The 25,408-nt window shown below is 36.4% G+C and overlaps 1 protein-coding gene across 1 annotated transcript in view; it reads left to right on the top strand.

The window, feature by feature from the left end:
* Positions 1-25,408, top strand: part of HMCN1 (hemicentin 1) — a 517,679-nt gene that overhangs the window by 424,563 nt on the left and 67,708 nt on the right. The window contains exons 82-89 of the mRNA XM_059076723.2: positions 7,464-7,654; positions 11,405-11,618; positions 12,754-12,888; positions 13,294-13,484; positions 15,040-15,121; positions 19,788-20,057; positions 20,631-20,801; positions 20,935-21,105. Coding sequence (XP_058932706.1) covers positions 7,464-7,654; positions 11,405-11,618; positions 12,754-12,888; positions 13,294-13,484; positions 15,040-15,121; positions 19,788-20,057; positions 20,631-20,801; positions 20,935-21,105 — 1,425 coding nt within the window. The remainder of the gene's footprint in view (positions 1-7,463; positions 7,655-11,404; positions 11,619-12,753; positions 12,889-13,293; positions 13,485-15,039; positions 15,122-19,787; positions 20,058-20,630; positions 20,802-20,934; positions 21,106-25,408) is intronic.

Below are 25,408 nucleotides of genomic sequence, written 5' to 3' on the forward strand. Positions count from 1 at the left end.
AATAATAAAAATAAGGACACCACATATCAAAATGTATGGTGTGTGGCCAAAGTATAATCAAATATAAAGTCACAGCCTTAAAATTTTCATTTTGAAAAAGAATGAATTTAAGTAAATGTACTAATGCTGCAATTTTGTAACCATGAGAAAAGTTGAAGTATAAACTCCAAGGAAACCTGGATAAAGGAGATAATAAAAATATAGCATACATTAATGAAAAATGAATATTTGTGACATACCATTCAGCAAAATAGATTTTTGATTTTCCGTATTATCTATTGTTTATGCATATAATCATTCACATAATCTTTGTATATTTACTCATATAATCATAAAAAAATAATTTTTGCTGAAACCAGTTGTTCTAAAAGATGTCATTAAGATTGATCCATTTCTCAGCAATATATCTGAATAATTCCAAAATTTATTGTTTGGGGAGGGGAGTGTATTTTTACTTTTTTGGTTTTTTTCTTATTAGTCATCCATTTTATACACATCAGTGTATACATGTCAATCCCAACCTCCCAATTCATCACACCACCACCACCACACCCCTGCAGCTTTCCCCGCTTGGTATCCATACGTTTTTTCTCTACTTCTGTGTCTCAATTTCTGCTCTGCAAACTGGTTCATCTGTACCTTTTCTAGGTTCCACATATATGTGTTAATATACAATATTTGTTTTTCTCTCTCTGACTTACTTCACTGTGTATGACAGTCTCTAGATGCATCCATGTCTCTACAAATGACCCAGTTTTGTTCCTTTTTATGGCTGAGTAATATTCCATTGTGTATATATATACCACATCTTCTTAACCCATTCATCTGTAGATGGGCATTTAGGTTGCTTCCATGACCTGGCTATTGTAAATAGTGCTGCAGTGAACACTGGGGTGCCTGTGTGTTTTTAAATTATGGTTTTCTCCAGGTATATGCCCACTAGTAGGATTGCTGGGTCATACGCTACTACTATTTTTAGTTCTTTAAGGAACCTCCATACTGTTCTCCATAGTGGCTGTATCAATTTACATTCCCACCAGCAGTGCAAGAGGGTTCCCTTTTCTCCACACCCTCTCCAGCATTTGTTGTTTGTAGATTTTCTGATGATGCCCATTCTAACTGGTGTGAGGGGATACCTCACTGTACTTTTGATTTGCATTTCTCTATTGAGCAGCTTTTCATGTACTTCTTGGCCATCTGTATGTCTTCTTTGGAGAAATGTCTATTTAGGTCTTCTGCCCATTTTTGGTTTGGGTTGTTTGTTTTTTTAATATTGAGCTGCATGAGCTGTTTATATATTTTGGAAATTATCCTTTGTCCGATGATTCACTGACAAATATTTTTTTCCCATACTGAGGGTTGTCTTTTAGTCTTGTTTATGGTTTCCTTTGCTGTGCAAAAGCTTTGAAGTTTCATTAGGTCCCATGTGTTTATTTTTCTTTTTATTTCCATTACTCTAGGAGGTGGATCAAAAAAGATCTTGCTGTGATTTATGTCAAAGAGTGTTCTTCCTATGTTTTTCTCAAAGAGTTTTATAGTGTCTGGTGTTACATTTAGGTCTCTAATCCATTTTTTTTTTTTTTTTTTTTTTTTTTTGCGGTATGCGGGCCTCTCACTGTTGTGGCCTCTCCCGTTGCGGAGCACAGGCTCCGGACGCACAGGCCCAGCGGCCATGGCTCACGGGCTCAGTCGCTCCGCGGCATGTGGGATCCTCCCGGACCAGGGCACGAACCCGTGTCTCCTGCATCGGCAGGCAGATTCTCAACCACTGCGCCACCAGGGAAGCCCTCTAATCCATTTTGAGTTTATTTTTGTGTATGGTGTTAGGGAGTGTTCTAATTTAATTCTTTTACATGTAGCTTTCCAGTTTTCCCAGCACCACTTATTGAAGGGACTGTCTCTTCTCCATTGCATATCCTTGCCTCCTTTGTGATAGGTTAGTTGACCAAAGGTGCATGGATTTATTTCTGGGCTTTCTATCCTGTTCCATTGATCTATATTTCTCTTTTTGTGCCAGTACCATACTGTCTAGATTACTGTAGTTTTGTAGTATAGTCTGAAGTCAGGGAGTCTCATTCCTCCAGCTCCGTTTTTTTCCCTCAAATCTGCTTTGGCTATTTGCAGTCTTTAGTGTCTCCATACACATTTTAAGATTTTTTTGTTCTAGTTCTGTAAAAAATGCCATTGGTAATTTGATAGGGATTGCATTGAATCTGTAGATTGCTTTTGGTAATATAGTCATTTTCACAATATTGATTCTTCCAATCCAAGAACATGGTATATCTCTCCATCTGTTGATATCATCTTTAATTTCTTTCATCAGTGTCTTATAGTTTCCTGCATACAGGTCTTTTGTCTCCCTAGGTAGGTTTATTCCTAGGTATTCTATTCTTTCTGTTCAGTGGTAAATGGGAGTGTTTCATTAATTTCTCTTTCAGATTTGTCATCATTAGTGTATAAGAATGCAAGACAGGGCTTCCCTGGTGGCACAGTGGTTGAGAGTCTGCCTGCCGATGCAGGGGACGTGGGTTCGTGCCCCAGTCCGGGAGGATCCCACATGCCGCGGAGCGGCTGGGCCCTTGAGCCGTGGCCGCTGAGTCTGCGCGTCCAGAGCCTGTGCTCCGCAACGGGAGAGGCCACAACAGTGAGAGGCCCACAAACCACCAAAAAAAAAAGAATGCAAGACATTTCTGTGCATTAATTTTGTATCCTGCAACTTTACCAAATTCATTGATTAGCTCTAGTTTTCTGGTGGCATCTTTAGGATTCTCTATGTATAGTATCATGTCATCTGCAAACAGTGACAATTTTACTTCTTTTCCAGTTTGTATTCCTTTTATTTCTTTTTCTTCTCTGATTGCCATGGCTATCCAAAATGATATTGAATAATAGTGGTGAGAGTGGACATCCTTTTCTTATTCCTGATCTTAGATGCAATGCTTTCAGTTTTTCACCATTGAGAATGATGTTTGCTCTAGGTTTGTCGTATATGGCCTTTATTATGTTGAAGTAGGTTCCCTCTATGTCCACTTTCTAGAGAGTTTTTATCATAAATAGGTGTTGAATTTTGTCAAAAGCTTTTTCTGCATCTATTGAGATGATCATATGGTTTTTATTCTTCAATTTCTTAATATGGTGTATCACATTGATTGATTTGCGTATATTGAAGAATCACTGCATCTCTCAGATAATCTCACTTGATGATGGTGTATGATCCTTTTACTGTGTTGTTGGATTCTGTTTGCCAGTATTTTCTTGAGGATTTTTGCATCTATGTTCATCAGTGATATTGGTCTGTAATTTTCTTTTTTGTAGTGTCTTTGGTTTTGGTATCAGGGTGATGGTGGCCTCATAGAATGAGTTTGGGAGTGTTCCTTCCTCTGCAATTTTTTGGAAGAGTTTGAGAAGGATAGATGTTAGCTCTTCTGTAAATGTTTGATAGAATTCACCTGTGAAGCCATCTGGTCCTGGACTTTTGCTTGTTGGAAGATTTTTAATTTTTAACAGTTTCAATTTCATTACTTGTGATTGGTCTGTTCATATTTTCTGTTTCTTCCTGGTTCAGTCTTAGAAGGGTATACCTTTCTAAGGATTTGTCCATTTCTTCCAGGTTGTCCATTTTATTCGCATAGAGTTGCTTGTAGTAGTCTCTTAGGATGCTTTGTATTTCTGTGGTATCTGTTGTAACTTCTCCTTTTTCATTTCTAATTTTATTAATTTGAGTCCTCTCCCTCTTTTTCTTGATGAGTCTGGGTAATGGTTTATCAATTTTGTTAATCTTCTCAAAGGACCAGCTTTTACTTTTATTGATCTTTGCTATTGTTTTATTTGTTTCTATTTCATTTCTGCTCTGATTTTTATGATTTCTTTCCTTCTGCTAACTTTGGGTTTTGTTTGTTTTTTTTTCTCTAATCCCTTTAGGTGTAAGGTTAGATTGTTTATTGGAGATGTTTCTTGTTTCTTCAGGTAGGCCTGTATAGCTATAAACTTCCCTCTTAGAACTGCTTTTGCTTCATCCCATAGGTTTTGGATCATCATGTTTTCATTGTCATTTGTCTCTAGGTATTTTTTGATTTCCTCTGACTTCTTCAGTGATCTCTTGGTTATTTAGTAACGTATTGTTTAGCCTCCATGTGTTTTTGTTTTTTACGTTTTATTCCCTGTAACTGATTTCAAATCTCATAGTGTTGTGGTCAGAAAAGATGCTTGATATGATTTCAATTTTCTTAAATTTACTGAGGCTTTATTTGTGACCCCAGATGTGATCTATCCTGGAGAATATTCCATGCGTACTTGAGAAGAAAGTGTAATCTACTATTTTTGGATAGAAAGTCCTATGAATATCAATTAAATCTATCTGGTCTATTGTATCATTTAATGCTTGTGTTTCCTTATTAATTTTCTGTTCGGATGATCTGTCCATTGGTGTAAATGAGGTGTTAAAGTCCCCCACTGTAATTGTATTACTGTTGATTTCCTCTTTTAGAGCTGTTTGCATTTGCCTTATGTATTGAGGTGCTCCTATTTTGGGTGCATATATAATTGTTATATCTTCTTCTTGGATTGATTCCTTGATCATTACGTAGTGTCCTCCCTTGTCTCATGTAACATTCTTTATTTTAAAGTCTATTTTATCTGATATGAGTATTGCTATTCCAGCTTTCTTTTGATTTCCATTTGCACGGAATATCTTATTCCATCCCCTCACTTTCAGTCTGTATGTGTCCCTAGGTCTGAAGTGGGTCTCTTGTAGACAGCATATATATGGGTCTTGTTTTTGTATCCATTCAGCAAGGCTGTGTCTTTTGGTTGGAGCATGTAATCCAGTCACTTTTAAGGAAATTTTCAATATGTATGTTCCTATAACCGTTTTCTTCATTGTTTTGGGTTTGTTTTTGTAGGTCCTTTTCTTCTCTTGTGTTTCCCACGTAGAGAAGTTCCTTTAGCATTTGTTGTAGAGCTGGTTTGGTGGTGCTGAATTCTCTTAGCTCTTGCTTGTCTGTAAAGCTTTTGATTTCTCCATTGAATCTGAATGAGATCCTTGCTGAGTAGAGTAATCTTGGTTCTGATTCTTCCCTCTCATCACTGTAAGTATATCATGCCACTCCCTTCTGGCTTGTAGCTTTTAACTGTATGGGAGTTCCCTTGTATGTTATTTGTTGTTTTTCCCTTGCTGCTTTCAATAATTTTTCTTTGTCTTTAATTTTTGCCAATTTGAGTACTATGTGTCTCGGCATGTTTCTCCTTGGGTTTATCCTGCCTGGGACTCTCTGTGCTTCCTGGACTTGGGTGGCTATTTCCTTTCACATGTTAGGGAAGTTTTCAACTATAATCTCTTCAAATATTTTCTCTGGTCCTTTCTCTTTCTCTTCTCCTTTTGGGAACCCTATAATGCGAATGTTGTTGCATTTAATGTTGTCCCAGAGGTCTCTTAGGCTGTCTTCAATTCTTTTCATTCTTTTTTCTTTATTCTGTTCTGCAGCAGTGAATCCCACCATTCTGTCTTCCAGGTCACTTACCCGTTCTTCTGCCTCAGTTATTCTGCTATTGATTCCTTCTAGTATAGTTTTCATTTCAGTTATTGTATTATTCACCTCTGTTTGTTTGTTCTTTAATTCTTCTAGGTCTTTGTTAAACATTTCTTGCATCTTCTCGATCTTTGCCTCCATTCTTTTTCCAAGGTCCTGGATCATCTTCACTACCATTATTATGAATTCTTTTTCTGGAAGATTGCCTATCTCCATTTCAGTTAGTTGTCTTTCTGGGGTTTTATCTTGTTCCTTCATCTGGTACATAGCCCTCTGCCTTTTCATCTGTCTATCTTTCTGTGTATGTGGTTTTTGTTCCACAGGCTGCAGGACTGTAATTCTTCTTGCTTCTGCTGTCTGCCCTCCTGTGGATGAGGCTATCTAAGAGGCTTGTGGAAGTTTCCTATTGGGAGGGATTGGTGGTTGGTGGAGCTCAATAAATCTTTAATCTGCTTGTCTGCTGATGGGTTGGGGCTGCGTTCCCTCCCTGTTGGTTGTTTGGTGTGAGATGACCTGACACTGCAGCCTATCCGGGCTCTTTGATGGGGCTTATGGTGGACTCAGGGAGGGCTCACACCAAGGAGTACTTCCCACAACTTCTGCTGCCCGTGTCCTTGTCCCCACGGTGAGCCCCAGCCACCCCCTGCCTCTACAGGAGACCCTCCACCACTAGCAGGTAGGTCTGGTTCAGTCTCCTATGGGGTCACTGCCTCTTGTCCTGGGTCCCGATGCACACATTACTTTGTGTGTGCCCTCCAAGAGTGGAGTCTCTGTTTCCCCCAGTCCTGTTGAAGTCCTGCAATCAAATCTCGCTAGCCTTCACAGTCTGATTCTCTAGGAATTCCTCCTCCCATTGCCAGACCCCCAGATTGGGAAGCCTGACATGGGGCTCAGAATCTTCACTCCAGTGCATGGACTTCTGTGGTATAGTTGTTCTCCAGTTTATGAGTCACCCACCCAGCGGTTATGGGATTTGATTTTATTGTGATAGCACCCTGCCTGCCGTCTCATTTCAGCTTCTCCTTTGTCTTTACATGTGGGGTATCTTTTTTTGGTGAGTTCCAGTATCTTCCTGTCGATGACTGTTCAGCAGTAAGTTGTGATTCCAGTGTTCTTGAAAGAGGGAGTGAGAGCATGTCCTTCTACTCTGCCATCTTGAACCAATCTTTGTTTTTACTTTTTGAGCCAAGTATTCTTCATGTTTTTTAAGCCTTTCTTTTAGAAGTGAATATCTTAGTTCCAAGTTCACTATTTGTTAATACCCTGAAATAGTCAACTGTCCTTTCTATATTGCCTAAATTCTATTTCAAAAAAATTTGAGGCAAAGGCAGTATTTGCACAGAATTTTGAAATCACTGTAAAAATTTCTCCATGACAGTATAAAAACTGAATTAAATGTCTTCACCGGTTTTACTTGCATTTGTTGTCACACATGTGAAATACTGCAATAAATATTTTTTTCTTTAGCACCTTGTGATATTTAATATGAGGTGAGTATTTTACAGTGTTTTTAACTAGGGACTTTTATTAGTCTATCCTCACAATATCTCTGTGATACAAATCTAGGAATTATACAACTATAGAAGCATTTTTGGTTTTAGTTGCTCTTGTTTATTTTACTCCACTGCAATAAGCAAAAGAAACTCAAGTAAGGAAAAGTCAGGAAGTCAAATAAAATCTAAATATTTCTCACCAGTTCTATGTTATTTTTTCAGAAATTGATATTCAACAAGTACAGATGCATTAGAATTCTTGCTAACATCAAAAATATGGATTGCTTTCATAGTAACAAACAAGTAAATAGCTTGATAAATTTTGTTAGTATTTCTAGCAAGTTACCCTCAAGAAAGTCTGTTGTGTGTTAATTTTCAGTGTGAATAAAGATATTGTTGAATTCAACATCCTGAATACCTATCATTTTTAAACTCTTCATAGTACCACCTAGAATTCAAAATACAGAAGTACATTACACGGTCAATGAGAATTCACAAGCCGTTCTTCCATGCGTGGCTGATGGAATCCCCACACCAGCAATTAACTGGAAAAAAGACAATGTTCTTTTGGCTAACTTGTTAGGAAAACACACTGTCGAACCCTATGGGGAGCTCATTCTGGAAAATGTTGTGGTAAGTTTAATAGACACGAATAGATACATTAAGCCAGATTATTAATTCACCTTTTTACATTTAGTGACTTAGCTTGGAAATGTATTTTTTAATAATGAAAGGAAAGAAAGTACTCTTTTAAATTCAGGTCAAAAATTAGTTTTACACATATTTCATTTTATGTCCCCGAGAATAGTATTTAGCAGATTGTGAGAACTCATAAGTGGCCTCCTTCTAAAATTATTTTATTTTTGTGGAAATCTGTGTTTATCAGGAAAAATTCTAAGCCTCTGTTATATTCCATGTTTGTAACGATGCATGAGGATGGTTAGAAGAGTAGAGATGTAAGAATGTCTGATGTATTATTAAGCAAATACAAAAAGCAGGCTTTTTGCTCTTTTCAGGTTTTTAATTAACTCTTAGTCTTAGGGATCAGTGCAAGCTGGGGTTTTTGAATATTCTTAGGTGGTACTTCACCAGTCTGCAAAATTTTAGCTATGGGAAGCATCTCAGTTTTTCAGTGTGAGCCCACTTGAAGAGGAATCTGTATCTATGCATACCACATGACTTTTTAAAAAATTATCATGCGGTTTGAGAGTATCAACACTTGGTACTAAATATTAAACATGATTAAAATTTGAATCACTTTCAGAGCTTTTGTGCCTATCATTCCTTTTCATTACCCTTCAAAGTGCCTAAATTTCATTACAAAGTCTTCATAGAATTAAATTTGAAAAAATGATAAAATTGATCCCATTCACTTCACAGTATAATTTCAGCCTTTAGCCAGACTCCTGGAATTACCAGATAAATAGCTCTAGTGATAGGCTAACTGTCTCGTGTGCTAGTAGAAATTGTATTTATTCAAATCTAAGTTTCCATCAATTGTAAGATTCACCAATATTTTATGTGCCACTAAGAAAAAAATACATAGTCAAGTAAACTAGAGAAGATCATCAGTTTTTAAGTTGTATCCCAAATTCAGAGATATTAAAAGTTAAAACTATGAATTTTAGAATTGATAAAATAAGGATAAATTTGTTTGCTTGTTTGTTTGTTTAAGCTGGTAAGTATCTCCAGTAGGGATTACTCCCAGGTTCAAGAATGTTGAATTAGGCCCCTTAATCACTCTTAGACCTGAAGAAATAAGTAAGAAAAGTTTAGACTTTTAGTGAGACAGTGACTCAGATACATTAAGAAATATATCAACAATAAGGTAGCGTATAAAAACTGGATGAAGGACACAAATGATAAGAAGTCTATTTGTGAATAATATGTACAATCCAGATTTTCAAAAGCTTTACTTCCATAAAATCCTTGATTTTAAACTTAAGTTGTTATAACCTGGGAATTTTAAGAATAGCTAAGTGATGTCAGAGTGGGGAGACTTTTACATGGAATATGATTTATTCCTGTTTGCCCTTAAAAAAAATTAGTATACAACCAACCAAATTTAGATTATATCTTTAATGAGTAATTACAATTTTTATGCTGCATTTCCAATCAGTTTTTTGATGCTTCAATGCAAAAATATATATTCTTAAACTTTTTAAAAAGAAGAAAAAGTCTTTAATATGGACCTTAACACAGTCAGAAGCATTCAGTCATTAATTCAGCAAATATTTATTTATCAGTGTGATCAACACTGATTTAGGCACTGGGAATAAATACATCAGGGAACAAAAGAATCAAAGATCCTTGCCCTCGTGGAGTTTATTTCTAGAGGAGGGAGATAGACAATAACAAATAGAAATAAACAATGTGTTGTTTCATACCAATTGCCAAAAGAAAACAACTGGTATGAAAAATAAAAGAAGAGCAGGGTAAAGGGGATCAGAAGTTGGAGGAGTACAGGTTACATTTTTAAATAGCGTAGTCAGAGTAAATGTCCTTTGGGAAGGAGACATTTAGCTAAGCAAATATCTGGAAGAGGAGCATCCCAAGCAGAGAAAACTGGGATGCTCCTCCCCCAGATTTTGGGGGCAAAGAAATTAAGGTGGGTGCAAAGAACACAAGAATGTAAGGTAGGAACATGTCTGATGTATTTGAGAAACAAGCCCAGTGAAAGCAAAGAAGAAAACGAATGAAAAGAGAGAAAGAAGTCAGAGAAAAATGAAAGCCAGATACATGTAGTGTCTTGTAGGTCATAACAATTTTGCATTTTACTCTGAGTAAAATCAGAATCCATCTCAGGTTTTGAGCAGGGGAACAATGTTGTCTGCCTTATGTTTTTGCAATATTGCATTGGCTCCTCCCCCCCCTTTCCCCCCACTCCTCTTCCTCCTCCTCTAATTCCATGAGAATACATGGTAGGGAGGCAAGGATAGAAACAGAAAAGACCAGTTGGGAAGATGGTCTGGAGGCAGAGGAGAGATTATAGGACTCAAAGCTGAACATTAGGTCAATCCACGTCTCTGACCCAATTTCATTCCTTTTTATGGCTGAGTAATATTCCACTGTATAGATGTACCACATCTTTTTTATCCAGATACTATGTGTAAAATGGACAACTGATGGGAACATGCTGTACAGCACAGGGAACACACCTAGTGCACTGTGGTAACCTAAATGGGAGGGAGGTACAAAAGGGAGGGGACATCTGTATGCATATGGCTGATTCATTCTGTTGTGCAGTTGAGGCTAACACAGAATTGTAAAGCAACCATACTCCAATAAAAATTAATTTTTAAAAAAAGCTGAACATTAGCAGAGAAGGGTTGAGAAGTGATTGGATTTTGCACATACTTTGAAGCTAGAATTTCCTAGCTAGATTGCAAGTAGAGTCTGAAAAAGAAAAGAATAAAGGATAACTCAAATGTCTGAGAACAAAGGCATGAACGAACAACTGGAAGAACAAGTAGCCATCAGCTGAGATGGTGTGAAGGCTGCAGATAGAACAGGAAGGGGAAATGGGGAGTTCAGTTTTGGACATGAGTTTGAGATGTCTTTTAGACATCTAAGCAGAGAGTTGGAATGAAAAGTTCAATGTCGTTGGAATTTGGAAGAAAGATCTGGGCTGGACATCCTGTTACTCATCAGTAGATAGATGATATTTAAAGCCATAGGACTGGATGAGATCACCAAAGAGGTGAGTGCAGATATGGAAGAAAAGAGGACTAAGACTGAGCCCTCTCACATACCAACATAAAGACATTAATGTGGAGGGGAAGCCAGTAAAAGGAGATGGAAAAGGAGCAACCAGTTATGTAGGAAGGAAACTAGGGGAACGGGGTGTCCTGGAAGCCAAGTGAAGACATGGCTTTAAAAAGAAGGAAGCCAGAATTGTGTCAAATGCTGCCAATACATCTAATAAAGTGAGTGCCAAGAGCTGGATTTAGCAAGTGAAATTTTGGAATTGCAGGTGTTATTGCCCTTACTCTTGCCATTTCCTTTGATAATTTTAGTGGACTTTGGTGCCACATAACCCAGAGAGCCAACTATGCTGTCAAGATTCTAACAGCCTTTGGGACTATTTGCTCTTTATTTGTACATTGCAGTACAGCAGTTGATGTTTAATAAACTTTATAATCTAAAGTTTTCTGAGATCTTATTATAAATTCTATGGTTCTATAAGGTATGGGCTTTTGTTTAAATTCTTATACATTTTAAATTATGTTATTTAAAAGCTAGCCAGATGGTTCAGACTACAAGATGGAAATTTAAACTGTCTTTAAAGAAGAGTGCTCCTTTGGGGACCAAGCTATGTAATTTTATATGTAGTATAATGTAAGATTATATAATTTTAAGCCGTATGATTTTTCTTTCTTTAAGCCAGAGGATTCTGGCACCTATACCTGCATTGCTAACAATGCTGCAGGTGAAGACACACACACCGTCAGCCTGACTGTGCATGTTCTCCCCACTTTTACTGAACTTCCTGGAGATGTGTCATTAAATAAAGGAGAACAGCTACGATTAAACTGTAAAGCAACTGGTATTCCATTGCCCAAGTTAACATGGACCTTCAATAACAATATTATCCCAGGTTGGTAATTTAATTCTTAAGAAGTGAATAGTACACCCATAGAGAACTCAAAACCAATCTCCATTTTTGTTTTTAAGCCCAGGAGCCCTCATCCCTGGGAGGACAAGTGTCTCTATTTGTTAGACTTTATGACCAGCATAAAGATATTGTTTGTAAATTGTTGCATCCCAAAATTGAGTTCTGAAGTACTGCATTTACAAATGCCTTGCTGGAAAATTAGTAATAAGCTTGAGTTTTCTCTGCTGTAAAGATTTATGTTAATCACTAGAATTCACCAACTGTATCACCTTAACAATAATAGTATACCTTACTAAGGAAAAATAAACTCTAAAAAACTTAATCAGTACTCTTTTCTGAAGGCGTAGTACTAACTTAGCTATTTAAATTCTTAAAGCTTAATTTGCCACATAATATTCAGCAGTTTGAAACTTTAAAAGATAATTTGAATGGGAGAGAACATGCAAGGTAAACATACTTAATATAATTAGATATTGGCTGGTCTAATCAAAACCTTATTTAGTATTGATTATTTTAGGATTAGCATGTTTATCTTATACTCTATTCCAAGTATTGTAAATACCTTTGTAAATATTTATATCATCATCACTTATGGAGAAGTTCAAATTATTACAAATTTAATCTTGTTGTCATTATTTATTACCTAACTAGCATATATTTTCATGATTTCCCCTCTGAGCTGCCAGGTCAGTTTAATTATATTTTGATATAAATTGTTTGGGAGGAAAAGTGGTATGAGAGAAATAAAATGGAAAATGTCATATTTCTGAATGAAAGATTTTTTGAAACCCAGAGAGACTGTGAGCCAGCTTTAGGCAACCCTTTGAGATGAAAGGTGTACTTCAAATCAAAAATTAATTTTAAAAGATGTTTGTTTTCATTCTCTTCTCCTGTATTTTCTTTTTTTTTCACTCTTCAAACAAGTGTCTAGAGACACAGCAAATAGCTCAGGAAGAAATCTCTGGAAAAGGCTCTCTCCTCCAATGTCATCATGAGATCTCTTTGATTCAATTGCTGACCAATTCATAAATCTAACCTGCAAAATATTGAGCTGTAGTGATTATTTTCCTAAGTTACTGAGAGGCATTTATGTTGCTTTCTACCTTGTTTCCTTCAGCCCACTTTGACAGTGTAAATGGACACAGTGAACTTGTTATTGAAAGGATGTCAAAAGAAGATTCGGGTACTTATGTGTGCACTGCAGAGAACAGCGTTGGTTTTGTGAAGGCAATTGGATTTGTTTATGTGAAAGGTAGATAAAAGTGTTCTGTTTTTAATTTGTAATTTATTTATGATGAATGGTTTGTGTTTTGCCTTATTGTATAGTAATACAATATAACTTCAGTTTATTAATCCATTTAGTCTTAGTTCACAGATAGGCAAATTCATGATGTAAAAAAATTATGAACATTCGACTCAAAAGTAGGTAAGCAGTATGTAAAGAAACCATTTGGCACAAAATGGAATCATCCACTTAGGTTATTGAAATGGACAAAATTATCTCATTGATTAGCATGAGCAATTAATTCTGGAAGATTCATGGGGATCAAAAGTGGCTTTTCCCCTCTTCACTAAATTATCTTTTAAATAGATCAAAATCACAAAGAAATTATTGGAGCTTCCTTTTTCTTATACTCATCTTTTGTTATTTCCCCAGAACCTCCAGTCTTCAAAGGTGATTACCCTTCTAACTGGATTGAACCACTTGGTGGTAATGCAATCCTGAATTGTGAGGTGAAAGGTGATCCCGCCCCAACTATCCAGTGGAGCAGAAGGGGGATGGATATTGAAATTAGCCACAGAATTCGGCAACTTGGAAACGGCTCCCTGGCCATTTACGGGACTATAGTAAGTCACACTGGAATTGTCAGTATGCACTTTAACTGTCACAGTCAATGCCTCTCTATAGGTGCCATGGATGGGAAAAGTTTCTCATGCATTATTCCTATTTTAATCATAAAATCTGAATCAGTGGGTTCTCTTAAAAAACTGAAACAGTGGTTCAAATTGATGATTTTTAGCCCTTCAAAGAAGTACAAGCAATAAAATAATTTTGCTGCTTTGTTCTCCGTCATTGACCTATTGAGTTCAACATCAGTAGATAACTTCCTCAAATCTGTTTTAGAATGTGGAAATTGAAGAATTACAACATTGTAAATTACAAATAAATGTTAGATTTCATCACCAAGTCGATAACTATGTTAGGCTGTCCAAAAGCTTCAGTAATTCAGACAGTGATGAGTACTTTAAGTTATTCTAATTTGGGGGTCAAGTGAATGAGGTATTTTATTTGCGAAATTCTTAACTAGACTAAATGAGGGTAATTTGTTAACCTACTGTTGAATTAATTAATTAGTATATACTATGCAATCACCTGCTCCAATGGGCCACTCTCAGTCTTTTCTTCTCCTTGGCTTTATTTCAGCCTTAGATGTTATTGATTGTCCCTTCAATTTTGAGATGATTTCTACCTCTAGCTACACGAATGAGTCTCAGGCTTCTTCATTACTGCCTTTACCCCCCTTTTCCTCTACACAAACATTACTACTTCTGAAGTCCTTGGTACTTCTAATATCAATATTAATACTAATTATTTTCCACCATACAATTTCAGATTCCTAACCCTGTACCTTCAACCCTGAAACTCTTTCAAGTTCCACTTACAGTTTCCTACTAGAAATCTCTATTCGGATTACCCCGATTAAACACCTAAATCAACATCTCTCTCTCTCCTCCCACCCTCCTCCACTTCCTTCAATTCAGTTCCCCTTAACTGACTTACTCTATTAACAAGACCAGAATTCTTCTGTTCACAAGACCTTAGCAAAATCTGTCTCTCATTAGTCATCAAATCTAAACTCATGTGGTCCTTATTTTCTATAACATGTGTGTATAAATTTGTGACTTACATTCTGTGATTTGTCATCATTAGTAAATCAGTTTCTCACTTTCTTTCCTACATTTCAAGCTTTCTAAATGGAGGCTAAGCTTAATGTTTTTTTTTAATAACCCCCATAAGAAAGAACTAGATATTCGTTGATTTGTTCTGATTATTTAATGCTTTTTAAGATATCTACAAGAATAGTGTTGGCATTTTTCTTTAATAAGATAATTTTGGATAAATGATTGTAAAAAATGTGATTTTCTGCTTAGGTTTCTTGCAAGTTATTGTCCCCTGAGAACAATGATAGGTTGTTCAGAAAAAATTTAAGCTAGGAATTTCTTTCTCTTCTTTTCTTTAAAAAAAATCTATTTATGTGGTTAAATATATGTAAGTTTTTCTATTTCCATTGAAATACAGTCTCAAAAACAAAATTGCATATAAACAAGCATCATGGTAATAAAAGTGATTTGCGCTGTTCTATAGGCACATATTTTTATAAAACACTGCTTATTTCCGTAGAATGAAGATGCTGGTGACTATACATGTGTAGCTACCAATGAAGCTGGGGTGGTGGAGCGCAGCATGAGTCTGACTCTGCAGAGTAAGCTGCTTAATCAAACTCTAATTAAACACTTGTTTTAAGAAATGTCCATTTAATTGTTCATATAACTTTCTAGCAAGTACATTAATGGTAGCTTTCAGAGTCTGTCTAATTTACTTTTCTGCTGCTGCTGGAGCAGCTGTTACCAAGCATAAGACTGATATAATTTTGCAATGTATTTTATCTAGCACATGCAGCTCACGCTTGCAATTGCTCGGTAGCGGAGCTTTTTGTGTTGTTTGCAGTATATTCAATCGAGTACCCTTCGCATAGCTCCTCACACTTGTTGTAATGAACTTACAAAGATATCATTTTCTGGCACTTTAAAAATAAGTGTTGAAAATAAAGAGTCATGGAAATGAACTCAAGAGTGCTCCAGCTCGATTGCTGTCAATCTGCTGTGAAATAACTGTGTGTTCTGAGCAGGATTATCATGCTCATGAGGAAGGCCCTCGGTATAAACCATTGGAAGACAGGTTTTCATAATTAGAAAAACATGAGACTCCAATGGCTCCCTGGACAGTCCCCAGAACCACCTCAGGGGCTGACCCGAGAACAGTGTTATTCGGTTGAGAATTTAAGGAAATCAGCTTATTTTGAGACTAGGCTCAGTAATTAACAGGATGAATTTATTTACATTTTCTTTATTCACTATTGAGAGATGCCGTACACTAGCATTTACTAACAGCTGTTTGCCAAACTACTATTCTCTAAAACTTTAACACTGAATAGATATTTAACAGATATTTAAGACAGTGGTTCCCCCCCACCAGCTTTATTGAGGCATAATTGACAAATAAAACTACGTATATTTAAAAGACGCAGACGTAGAGAATGGACTTGAGGACACGGGGAGGGGGAAGGGTAAGCTGGGACGAAGTGAGGGAGTGGCAGGGACATATATACACTACCAAATGTAAAATCGATAGCTAGTGGGAAGCGGCCGCATAGCACAGGGAGATCAGCTCGGTGCTTTGTGGCCACCTAGAGGGGTGGAATAGGGAGGGTGGCAGGGAGACGCAAGAGGGAGGAGATATGGGGATGTATGTATATGCATAGCTGATTCACTTTGTTATACAGCAGAAACTAACACACCATTGTAAAGCAATTACACTCCAACCAATAAAGATGTTAAAAGAAAAAAACTACATATATTTAAAGTGTACAGTGTGATGATATACATGTACACTATAAAATGATTACCACAATCAAGTTAATTAACACATTTGTCACCTCACACAGTCATTGTTTTTGGTTTGTTTTTTGTGGGGTTTTTCGTGAGCATATTTAAGATCCATTCACTTAGCAAATTTCAAGTATTTCAGTATGGTACTACTAACTGTAGTCACCATGCTGTATATTAGATCCTCAGAAGTTATTTGTCTTATAATCGAAAGTTTGTATGTTTTGACCAGTATCTCCTCATGTCCCCCACCCTTCAGCCTCTATTCTCTGTTTCTGAGTTTGACTTTTTTTTTTTTAATATTCTACATGTAAGTGATGTACCACACACTATTTGTCTCTTTTTTGTCTGGCTTATTTCACTTAACATAATGCTGTCCAGATCCATCCATGTTGTCAGAAATGGCAGGATTCCCTTCTTTTTATGGCTGAATAATGTGTGTGTGTGTGTGTGTGTGTGTGTACAAAATAGAATATATTATATATACCATATATATGATATATATATACCATATTTTCTTTATCCATTCATCCATTGAGAGACACTCAGGTTGTGTGTATGTCTTGCTAAGACAATGTTTTATTAAAATACATATCTACCAAAAGATAACTTTGTGGGATGTCATTAGGAAAAAAGTAGAGTGCCATGATCAAATAAGTCTGAGAAAAAAATAGATTAAACAAGGTTTATTCATTTACTAAATATATAAAGAGCACCTACTATATGCCAAGCCCTGCTTAGGTGCACCAATTTCTTTACTGCAGATATTTCCAGAAATGTTAATATGCAGATGTGAATTAGTTATAACTCAACAAGAGGAAAATATAATATTCTACATTTCCCCCCAAATATGTTATTTCCATGAAACCTTCCTCACCCCTTTGTTGGGTGAATGTAGGTAGGTCATCTCATGATTAATCTCTCCTGGAAGAGTGTTCCACTGACAGTTTAAGAAAAGCTGCAATAGATTAGATTAGTTCATCTACATACTGACAATAAATTCATTGTAATAAATGAGGGATATAAAAAAAGCCAAAAATATAATTTGTTTAAAATTAAGATTAAAGCACAGGAAGGAATGTCTTCATTTAGATAAAATGCTCATATTTAACTGATCATTATGTGACTGATAGAATTAATTCAACTTTGAAAGATGTACATATGGAATTTTATTGTTGAATTAATGTATAGCCTTATGTGCAGTTGGAAATGTTCAAGTGTGGAATCTAAATTAAGATTCTAAGTTTTATTTAACACTTTCTTTGACCATAATAATATGAACAGACAAGCTCATTTATTCATTATGTTGTTATTTAGTGTTGCGTGATTAGTCTGAGGCATTTACTTTATTCAGCAACAGTTTATTGAATACATAATGTAATCTGAACACTGGGAGAGAAGGAAAAGCACCAGCTCTGAAAGTTCCTAGAGTGATGTTAATGTAAACATCAAGTAAGAAGGCAATTGTATAGGATGATGTGGACATATATATGAATAATACATTAATAACACTCACTGAGGGATTCAAACCTCATATAAAATAATTACTTTTGTAAAAGACAACATGTCAGTGGTATCTTTACATAAAATACTAGCATCGTAATATCACAATAAAACACATTTTACTTCTATTTTTGTTTTATGTTCCATCATTCCAGATACATTTCCTGGTCTATAATGTGCAGCCACTGCCTTGAATTATATGATTGCATTAACTCTCACTGAGCAAATCATTCCACCATTCAATTCAGTCTCACTGAAACAGCACTGTCATCCCAACATACTCTATCAAGAATAAGCATACTCCCCTTTGCTTACCTATTCAAACATAAACCCTTCTGATTTTCTTATAAGATTTTAAGCAGATGTTTAAAACCTGCATGCTACTGCTCTCCTGGGTGAATCATCTGTTCAAAACTAAACCCATCTCTATACTATTTCCTTCTCTCCAGGGAGCCTCCTTTCTGCTATATGTAATCTTAATCATTTAAAAAAATCCAATCCAAGCTTCTTCTCCATGAAGTCTTTCATATTCTATCCTGATGCTGTAGACCAGTATAAACATTCTGTCAGCAGCTTTTTGCAGTTCCTTTTACATTCTTTCCAACAACTTTATTTGAACAGCTATCATCCAGTATAGATACTGTTAACCTCTTCCTCCTTCTTGAAACTCCCTTTGGTTGCCGGGATACCATTTTCTCCTGAGTTTCTTCAAGGAAGAAACTCAATTACAGGCTCATTTTCTGTCCATTTCTTAAATAATGATGTTGTAATAGTTTATGTCTTTGGATCTCTTCCTCTGATTTTAGACTCACTTCTGAAGCAATCTTATCCACTCATGAAAGACTCACAAATCTATATTTCAAGCCCATATCTCTATTCTGAGCTCTGGATATGAATATCCAGCTGTGGTCTAGACATCTCCATTTGAATGTCCTACAGATATCTCAAGCTCAGCAGTTCTAAATGGATGCAAATTATCATTCCTTACTCCCTCCCAACAAATTTGTTCTTTCTCCTATGTTCTACTGGATTGCCCAAAGATATACTGTATTGCCCAAATCAAAACTCTGTAGTCATCAATTCCTCCCTTTATGCCATACCATTCAATGGCTAAGTTCTATCACTCCCACCTTCTTAATAATTCTTGAATATTTTCCTTTTCCTCTTCATTTCCAGTGACATGCTTTTGTATGATCTATTGAGTCACTATTGTTTATGCTCCCAGATTACCACACATTTACCTATTGTATACTAAATTCTATTCTACCTATTCTATTACCAAACTCTACAGGTATATTATAGCACAGCTCAATAATGGGTTATTTGTCTGTCTTATAAGTGGACTGTTAGCTCCTTGAGACTAGAAATTATATCTGTGCCCCCAGTATCTAGCACAATGCCTGGCAAAAAGTAGGTTCTTAATATATGTTTATTAAAGAATGATGACCACTGGTCAAAGAATAAGTTGATAATGACTCCCTACCTCAAAAATAATGTAAGGGAAAGAACTGAATGTTCACCATGTAAAACACAGACAAAAACAATGATAATAACAGCAACAGTATGTGTGCTTACCTTGTTAACAATAACAATAGTACTAATAATATTGTGTGCTTACCTTGTTGAAGAGCTGTGCTTACATCATCTTAGTCGAGTCGAACAAGATCCTGTGAACTAGGGGCCATTTTTAAGGGCACAATGATTCAAAAAGGTAGTAAAGAGCACAGACAAAACTTGAATCCAGAAAAGCATGACTGCAGAGCCCATGCTCTAGGCTAGACTGCTTGGGGATTTTAAATTTTTCCCATTTACGAAATAAAACATTCTATCAATAGCCATTACAACCTTAATAGTTGAGAAGCTACAGTGTATTAAAAAATCAGCCTAACTTTTTTCAAAATAATGTTACTATATAATATGGCTTAAAATGTTAATATAATTCCACAAAAGCTAAGAAATACTATGTGCTTTTTTCCATAGGTCCTCCTGTTATCACTCTTGAGCCAATAGAAACTATTATTAATGCTGGTGGCAAAGTCATCTTGAATTGTCAGGCAACTGGAGAGCCTCATCCAACCATTACATGGTCCCGTCAAGGGCACTCGATCCCCTGGGATGAGCGAATTAATGTGTTGTCCAACAACTCATTATATATCACCGCTGCTCGGAAAGAAGATACATCCGAATATGAATGTGTTGCTCGAAACTTGATGGGTTCTGTCCTTGTCAGAGTGCCAGTCGTAGTCCAGGGTGAGTGTGATTCGTTCACCCTGGGATATTCATGTTAAACAGCACCTGGAGTGATCCAAATCATAAAAATCATTAAGCATCTTAGTCCAAGTCTCCTCTACCTTCCAGATACTTCTAGATTATAGGGCTAGGACAAAAATTACATCACAAACGGAAAGGACTGAAACAATACAGATGAGAGCTGCAGAATACCAAGTTAATAATTCAAAATCCAGAACTGAATTTTGTATTCAAAACTAGGTTAAATTTATTCTCAAAAATCAATGTATATTTTTGCCTTAAAGAATGACTTATTTCCAAAAGGTAAATAGCATATAAATTTCTCGGTCGCTGACTCTTTCAGCAGCCATGTCCAGACGAGTCGGGACTGGAGCTGGGAAGAAACTCTACTTAGCAGTTTGAAGTTCTTCTCTCATGCTTAGGTTTTAATTTTACAGTAAAGAAGAGCTTCCATAAGCAATCCCTCAGCCTTCATAGATTCAGCGCTAGACCCAGTGCATATCTTAAATGAAATCTGACTTACAAGTTTTTTACTTAGAAAAACAGAGACCAAGTACAATGTTTTACTTGCAGTTCATGGTGGCTTTTCCCAGTGGTCAACCTGGAGATCCTGCAGTGTCACCTGTGGAAAAGGCATCCAAAAGAGGAGTCGTGTGTGCAACAACCCCTCTCCAGCCAATGGTGGGAAGCCTTGCCAGGGATCGGATTCAGAAATGCGGAACTGTCAACATAAGCTGTGTCCAGGTAAACCTCTTTATTCACCGGACAGGCACGTGTTCAGTAGATACTCATTCTTGTTCCCTTACTATGGCTTGTCTCACTATTAGTTCTTTCAACTGAAATATATCTAATGGTGTAATGTGTCACCTTTGGATAGTGGATGGTAACTGGTCAGAGTGGAGCCCTTGGGAAGAATGCACAAGGAGCTGCGGACATGGCAACCGAACCAGGACCAGAACTTGCAATAATCCATCAGCTCAGCATGGTGGGCAGCCATGTGAAGGGAATGCTGTGGAAATAATCATGTGCAGCATTAGACCTTGCCCAGGTGAGAATCCACCAATAAGCAAAACTTGCATCTTTCTAATTCCTACAAAGGAGTTATAATTACCTTTTCTTCTTTATTGTGAAGAGATGTTATGGCCTCAACCCTTGAACATATTCATTTTCTGTGTTCTTAGTCCTGTCTCATGGATGAACTTGTGAAGGTATGACATTAATCAGTGTTACCTCAAATACCTGATATAACTGAACATGATAAAAGGCTCTAAACTGTGGTGTATTTTTAATCATCTAGATTTAATCAAATTAATGGAATTTTAGAGATAATGAGGACCTTAGAGAATAGCTAATCCACTCATTCATTTTCATATGAAATAAAGGAAGCCTAGTAAAGACCTGCTCAGAAACACACAGCTGGTGAGGAGTAAAATAATATTAGCTAACATTTACTAAATATGTGTCATGTGCTAGGAACCATGCTCAGTACTTTATCTACATGTTGTTTTTGACTTTGTGAAACAACACTACAACATAGGTATTTTAGGGTTCTAGGTATCTTCACTGTAAGAACCTTTGCTGCAGGCAGTTTTGCTGCACAACTAAAAAGACCATAAGACAATTTTGCTGTAAAAGATAACATAATAAAGATAAAATAAAAGAGGGACATTTAAAAGGATATAATTAAGATGAAAAATTAAAAGCAAAATTTTTAAAACATTTTGTCGTGAAAAATGAAAATACAGAAAATATTTGAATACATTTAAAATGTGTATAAATTCAGGTTATAGTTGTATTGGGGTATGTCTTAGAAAGGGATGATACTTCCTTTCCCAAAGTTTAGCATTAAGAATTCAGGATCTTATGTTGGACATAAATTCTTTTTGATATACAAAAAATCCGCTGCAAGTCTTTTCAGATATCCCTGAACGTAAAATGAGCAGACGAGGGATGCTGCTATTTCTTATCAATATATGTAACATATATAACTGGTCATACATATCTGGACTACATTTAAATGTTCCATCACATTCTCAGTCCTTATATTTCACCAAATCATCTAAGCCAGATTCTGTCCCAAATACCAAAATTCTGGCTACATAATGTTCTCCACTATCAAATAGCAAAAATTTTCACCATTTTCAAGAAACTTAGCATGTAACTGTTTCCTTTTGTGGTGATAAGAGGAGCTTGATTCTTTTGCCTCCAACTTCTAATATTGTGTGACAGATTTGATAAAGACAGCTTAGAGAGCAATCTGTAGTATCTGAATTAGGTAAAGAATCGATAATTAATGCTCTTGAAGACCGTTATGAATTACTAGCCGCCCCTTTTATATTTGCCATAGCTTGGTAAACTTTTGCTTTTGACAGGTGAGAGGGATGATTGTACTCACCAAAGGATTTGCAAACTGATATATTATCATTTTAGTATAGTATGCGATCTGGCTTTACACTCTCTTATTTCACATTTCCAGTACGTTTTCGTATCACCGTATTTTCTATCAAGTCATTATACATAGCTGTTATCCACTATTTTAAGACCCTCACATCTGCTCGTCACTGTAGCGACCATTATGTGTCCTAAGATGTATATAATATAAAAACGGGAGGGCTTCCCTGGTGGCGCAGTGGTTGAGAGTCCGCCTGCCGATGCAGGGGACACGGGTTCGGGTCCCAGTTCGGGAAGATCCCGCATGCCGCCGAGCGGCTGGGCCCGTGAGCCATGGCTGCTGAGCCTGCGCGTCTGGAGCCTGTGCCCCGCAACGGGAGGGGCCGCAATGGTGATAGGCCCGCATACAGCACACACACATACAAAAAAAAAAATGGGAGCACTGAGTCAATGGAGAAATGAAACCACTGTCAACTAGTTGAAACCAACCTGTCGATCATTGTTTTATCTTTCAGAGCAAAATTGCCTTACAGCCAATTAGTTGGTGGCAAAACTGTTTGGGGCAAATATTCTTACAGTGAATATACTGGGTGTGGTATATTAGGGCTCTTTCAGTTTAAAGTGACAGAAATCAACCTTACATACTAAGGTTACATAGAAAATTCTACTTTCAGGTATGACTGAATCCAGGGATTTGGCTAATGTTTTTACTAGCATGTTTTCACTAGCATGTTTTCCATCTCTCATCTCTGCTTTCCTTTCTTTGGCTTTATTCTCCATTAAACTCTTTCCATGTGGTGGGAAATATGACTTCCGGCAGCTGGCTCACAGCGGCCTTATAACCTAAGGCCTCAGAGGAAAAAAGTTCCTCTCTGTCTCTCATAATTTGTATCAGCCTCTGAGAAAGAACGCTCTGATTTTGTTTGGGTCCCAGGCTCACCTCTGAACTCAGGGAGTCCAGGAGAAGGATACTGCTCTGAGAGCCAGCTTGGGCTACTTGCCCACCTTGTATCAAGAGGGGCAGGGTTTCTTGTTTGACAGCCTGAAAGAACTCATATGGAATAGAAGAGTGGCTGTTCATTCATTAATTCATTCTTTTAATCATTCATTCTCAACAGATACTTATTGAGCACCATTCTAACTGCTGTAATTAGAATATCATTCAGATATTGATAAGCATACAGGACAAACTCAAAGAGTTGAAGTGATAGAGCATAACTGGGAGAGCCACCTTAGCTGAGATGGTCTAAAAAAGGGATATTGACAAACAAAAATGAGATAGTTAACCCTCTGCATTGGATATTGCATTCTATTGTACAGAAAAGGAAACTAAGATTCAGAAAATATATGATAATTAATTCATTGAGGTTACATACCTACTAAAAAGTGAATTAAGGATTTGAACCCAGGTCTGTCTGATTCCCAAACCAATTTGCTTAGATCCTGGGTATCTTGATTTGCAGTTCAGAACTTCTATTACATTATAAAAATTAATTAACTTATGAAATCTTAAACCAAAAGCCAAGTTTTTTTAATCTTGAAAAATTAGAAATCTAATTATAATAGAATAATATATCAAAGCAAAAAGAACCAGAAATACTGGATTAGAGCAATCTTTGTACAGTTTGTCAGCTATGATATCTAATATCTATATAATGAAAAGCTAAATGATACTAGTAAATGTCATAAAACAAAAGTCAGGATTTTTTTTCCCTTCGTGTTGAGTAACTATTGGCTTACTGCTGTTTTGCTCACTTTTCTATTGGCTTACTGTTCTTCAGACTTTCTTTGGTTATCTCCCCGCCTCTATATTGATTGAATTTAGCTGTTATTTTGGCATATTGTCAGTGGTGTTCTGGATCTTGCCACTGAGAGCATGTATCTCTTCCCACTGAGAGTTCAGTGACATCATATTAGTAGGTAGATACTGACCATAGTGGGAGAGTTTTGCACCACAAAAATTTCAGATGCTATAAATCAGAGTTTCCCTCCCTACTCCCAGAGAGCCGGTTGTTAAACATTTATCAGTATACGACTGCAAAATGGGCAAATAGCCAAAGATCGTCTTTTTCATCCAGGGGGTATGTCAGCATCTTAGGGACTGAAGAGATTTTCTTTTTATCCATTGTTGGATTCAACTTGCTAATATTTTGTTGAGAATTTTTACATCTACGTTCATGAGAGATATTGGCCTGTAGTTTCCTTTTCTTATAATGTCTTTGTCTGGTTTGGGTATTAGCGTAACGCTGGTCTCACAGAATGAGTTAGGAACTTGTCTCTCTGCTTCTATCCTCTGAAAGAAAGGTAGAGAATTGGTATAATTTTTTCCACAAACATTTGGTAAAATTCAGTAGTGAACCCATCTGGTACTGGTGTTTTCTGTTTTGGAAGGTGGTTAATTATTGGTTCAGTTTCTTTAGTATATGCCCCCTCTTTTATTTCTGATATTAATAATTCGTATTCTCTCTCTCTTTTTCTCTTGGCTAGCCTGGCTAGAGTCTTATTGATTTTATGATATTTTCAAAGAACCAGCTTTGGGTTTCATTGATTTTTATCTATTGATTTCCTATTTTCATTTTCACTGATTTCTGCTCTAATTGTTACTATTTCTTTTCATCTTACTTTGGATTTCATTTGCTCTTCTTTTTTAGTTTCCTAACATAGAAATGTAGATAATTTATTTTGATCTTCTTTTCTAATATATGCATTCAATGCTATGAACTTCCCTTTAAGCATTACTTTTGATGCATCCCACAAATTTTGATAACTTGTTGTGTTTTCATTTTCATTTAATTCAAAATATTTTTAATATCTCTTGAGATTTCTTCTTTGACCTAGGTATTATTTAGTAGTGTGTTGTTTAGTCTCCACATATTTGGGGATTTTGCAGCTATCTTTCTGTTATTGATTTCTAGCTTGATTCCACTCTGATCTGAGGGCAGACATGATTTCTATTCTTT

Source organism: Kogia breviceps, chromosome 1 (assembly GCF_026419965.1).
Source record: "Kogia breviceps isolate mKogBre1 chromosome 1, mKogBre1 haplotype 1, whole genome shotgun sequence".
Taxonomy (NCBI): domain Eukaryota; kingdom Metazoa; phylum Chordata; class Mammalia; order Artiodactyla; family Physeteridae; genus Kogia; species Kogia breviceps.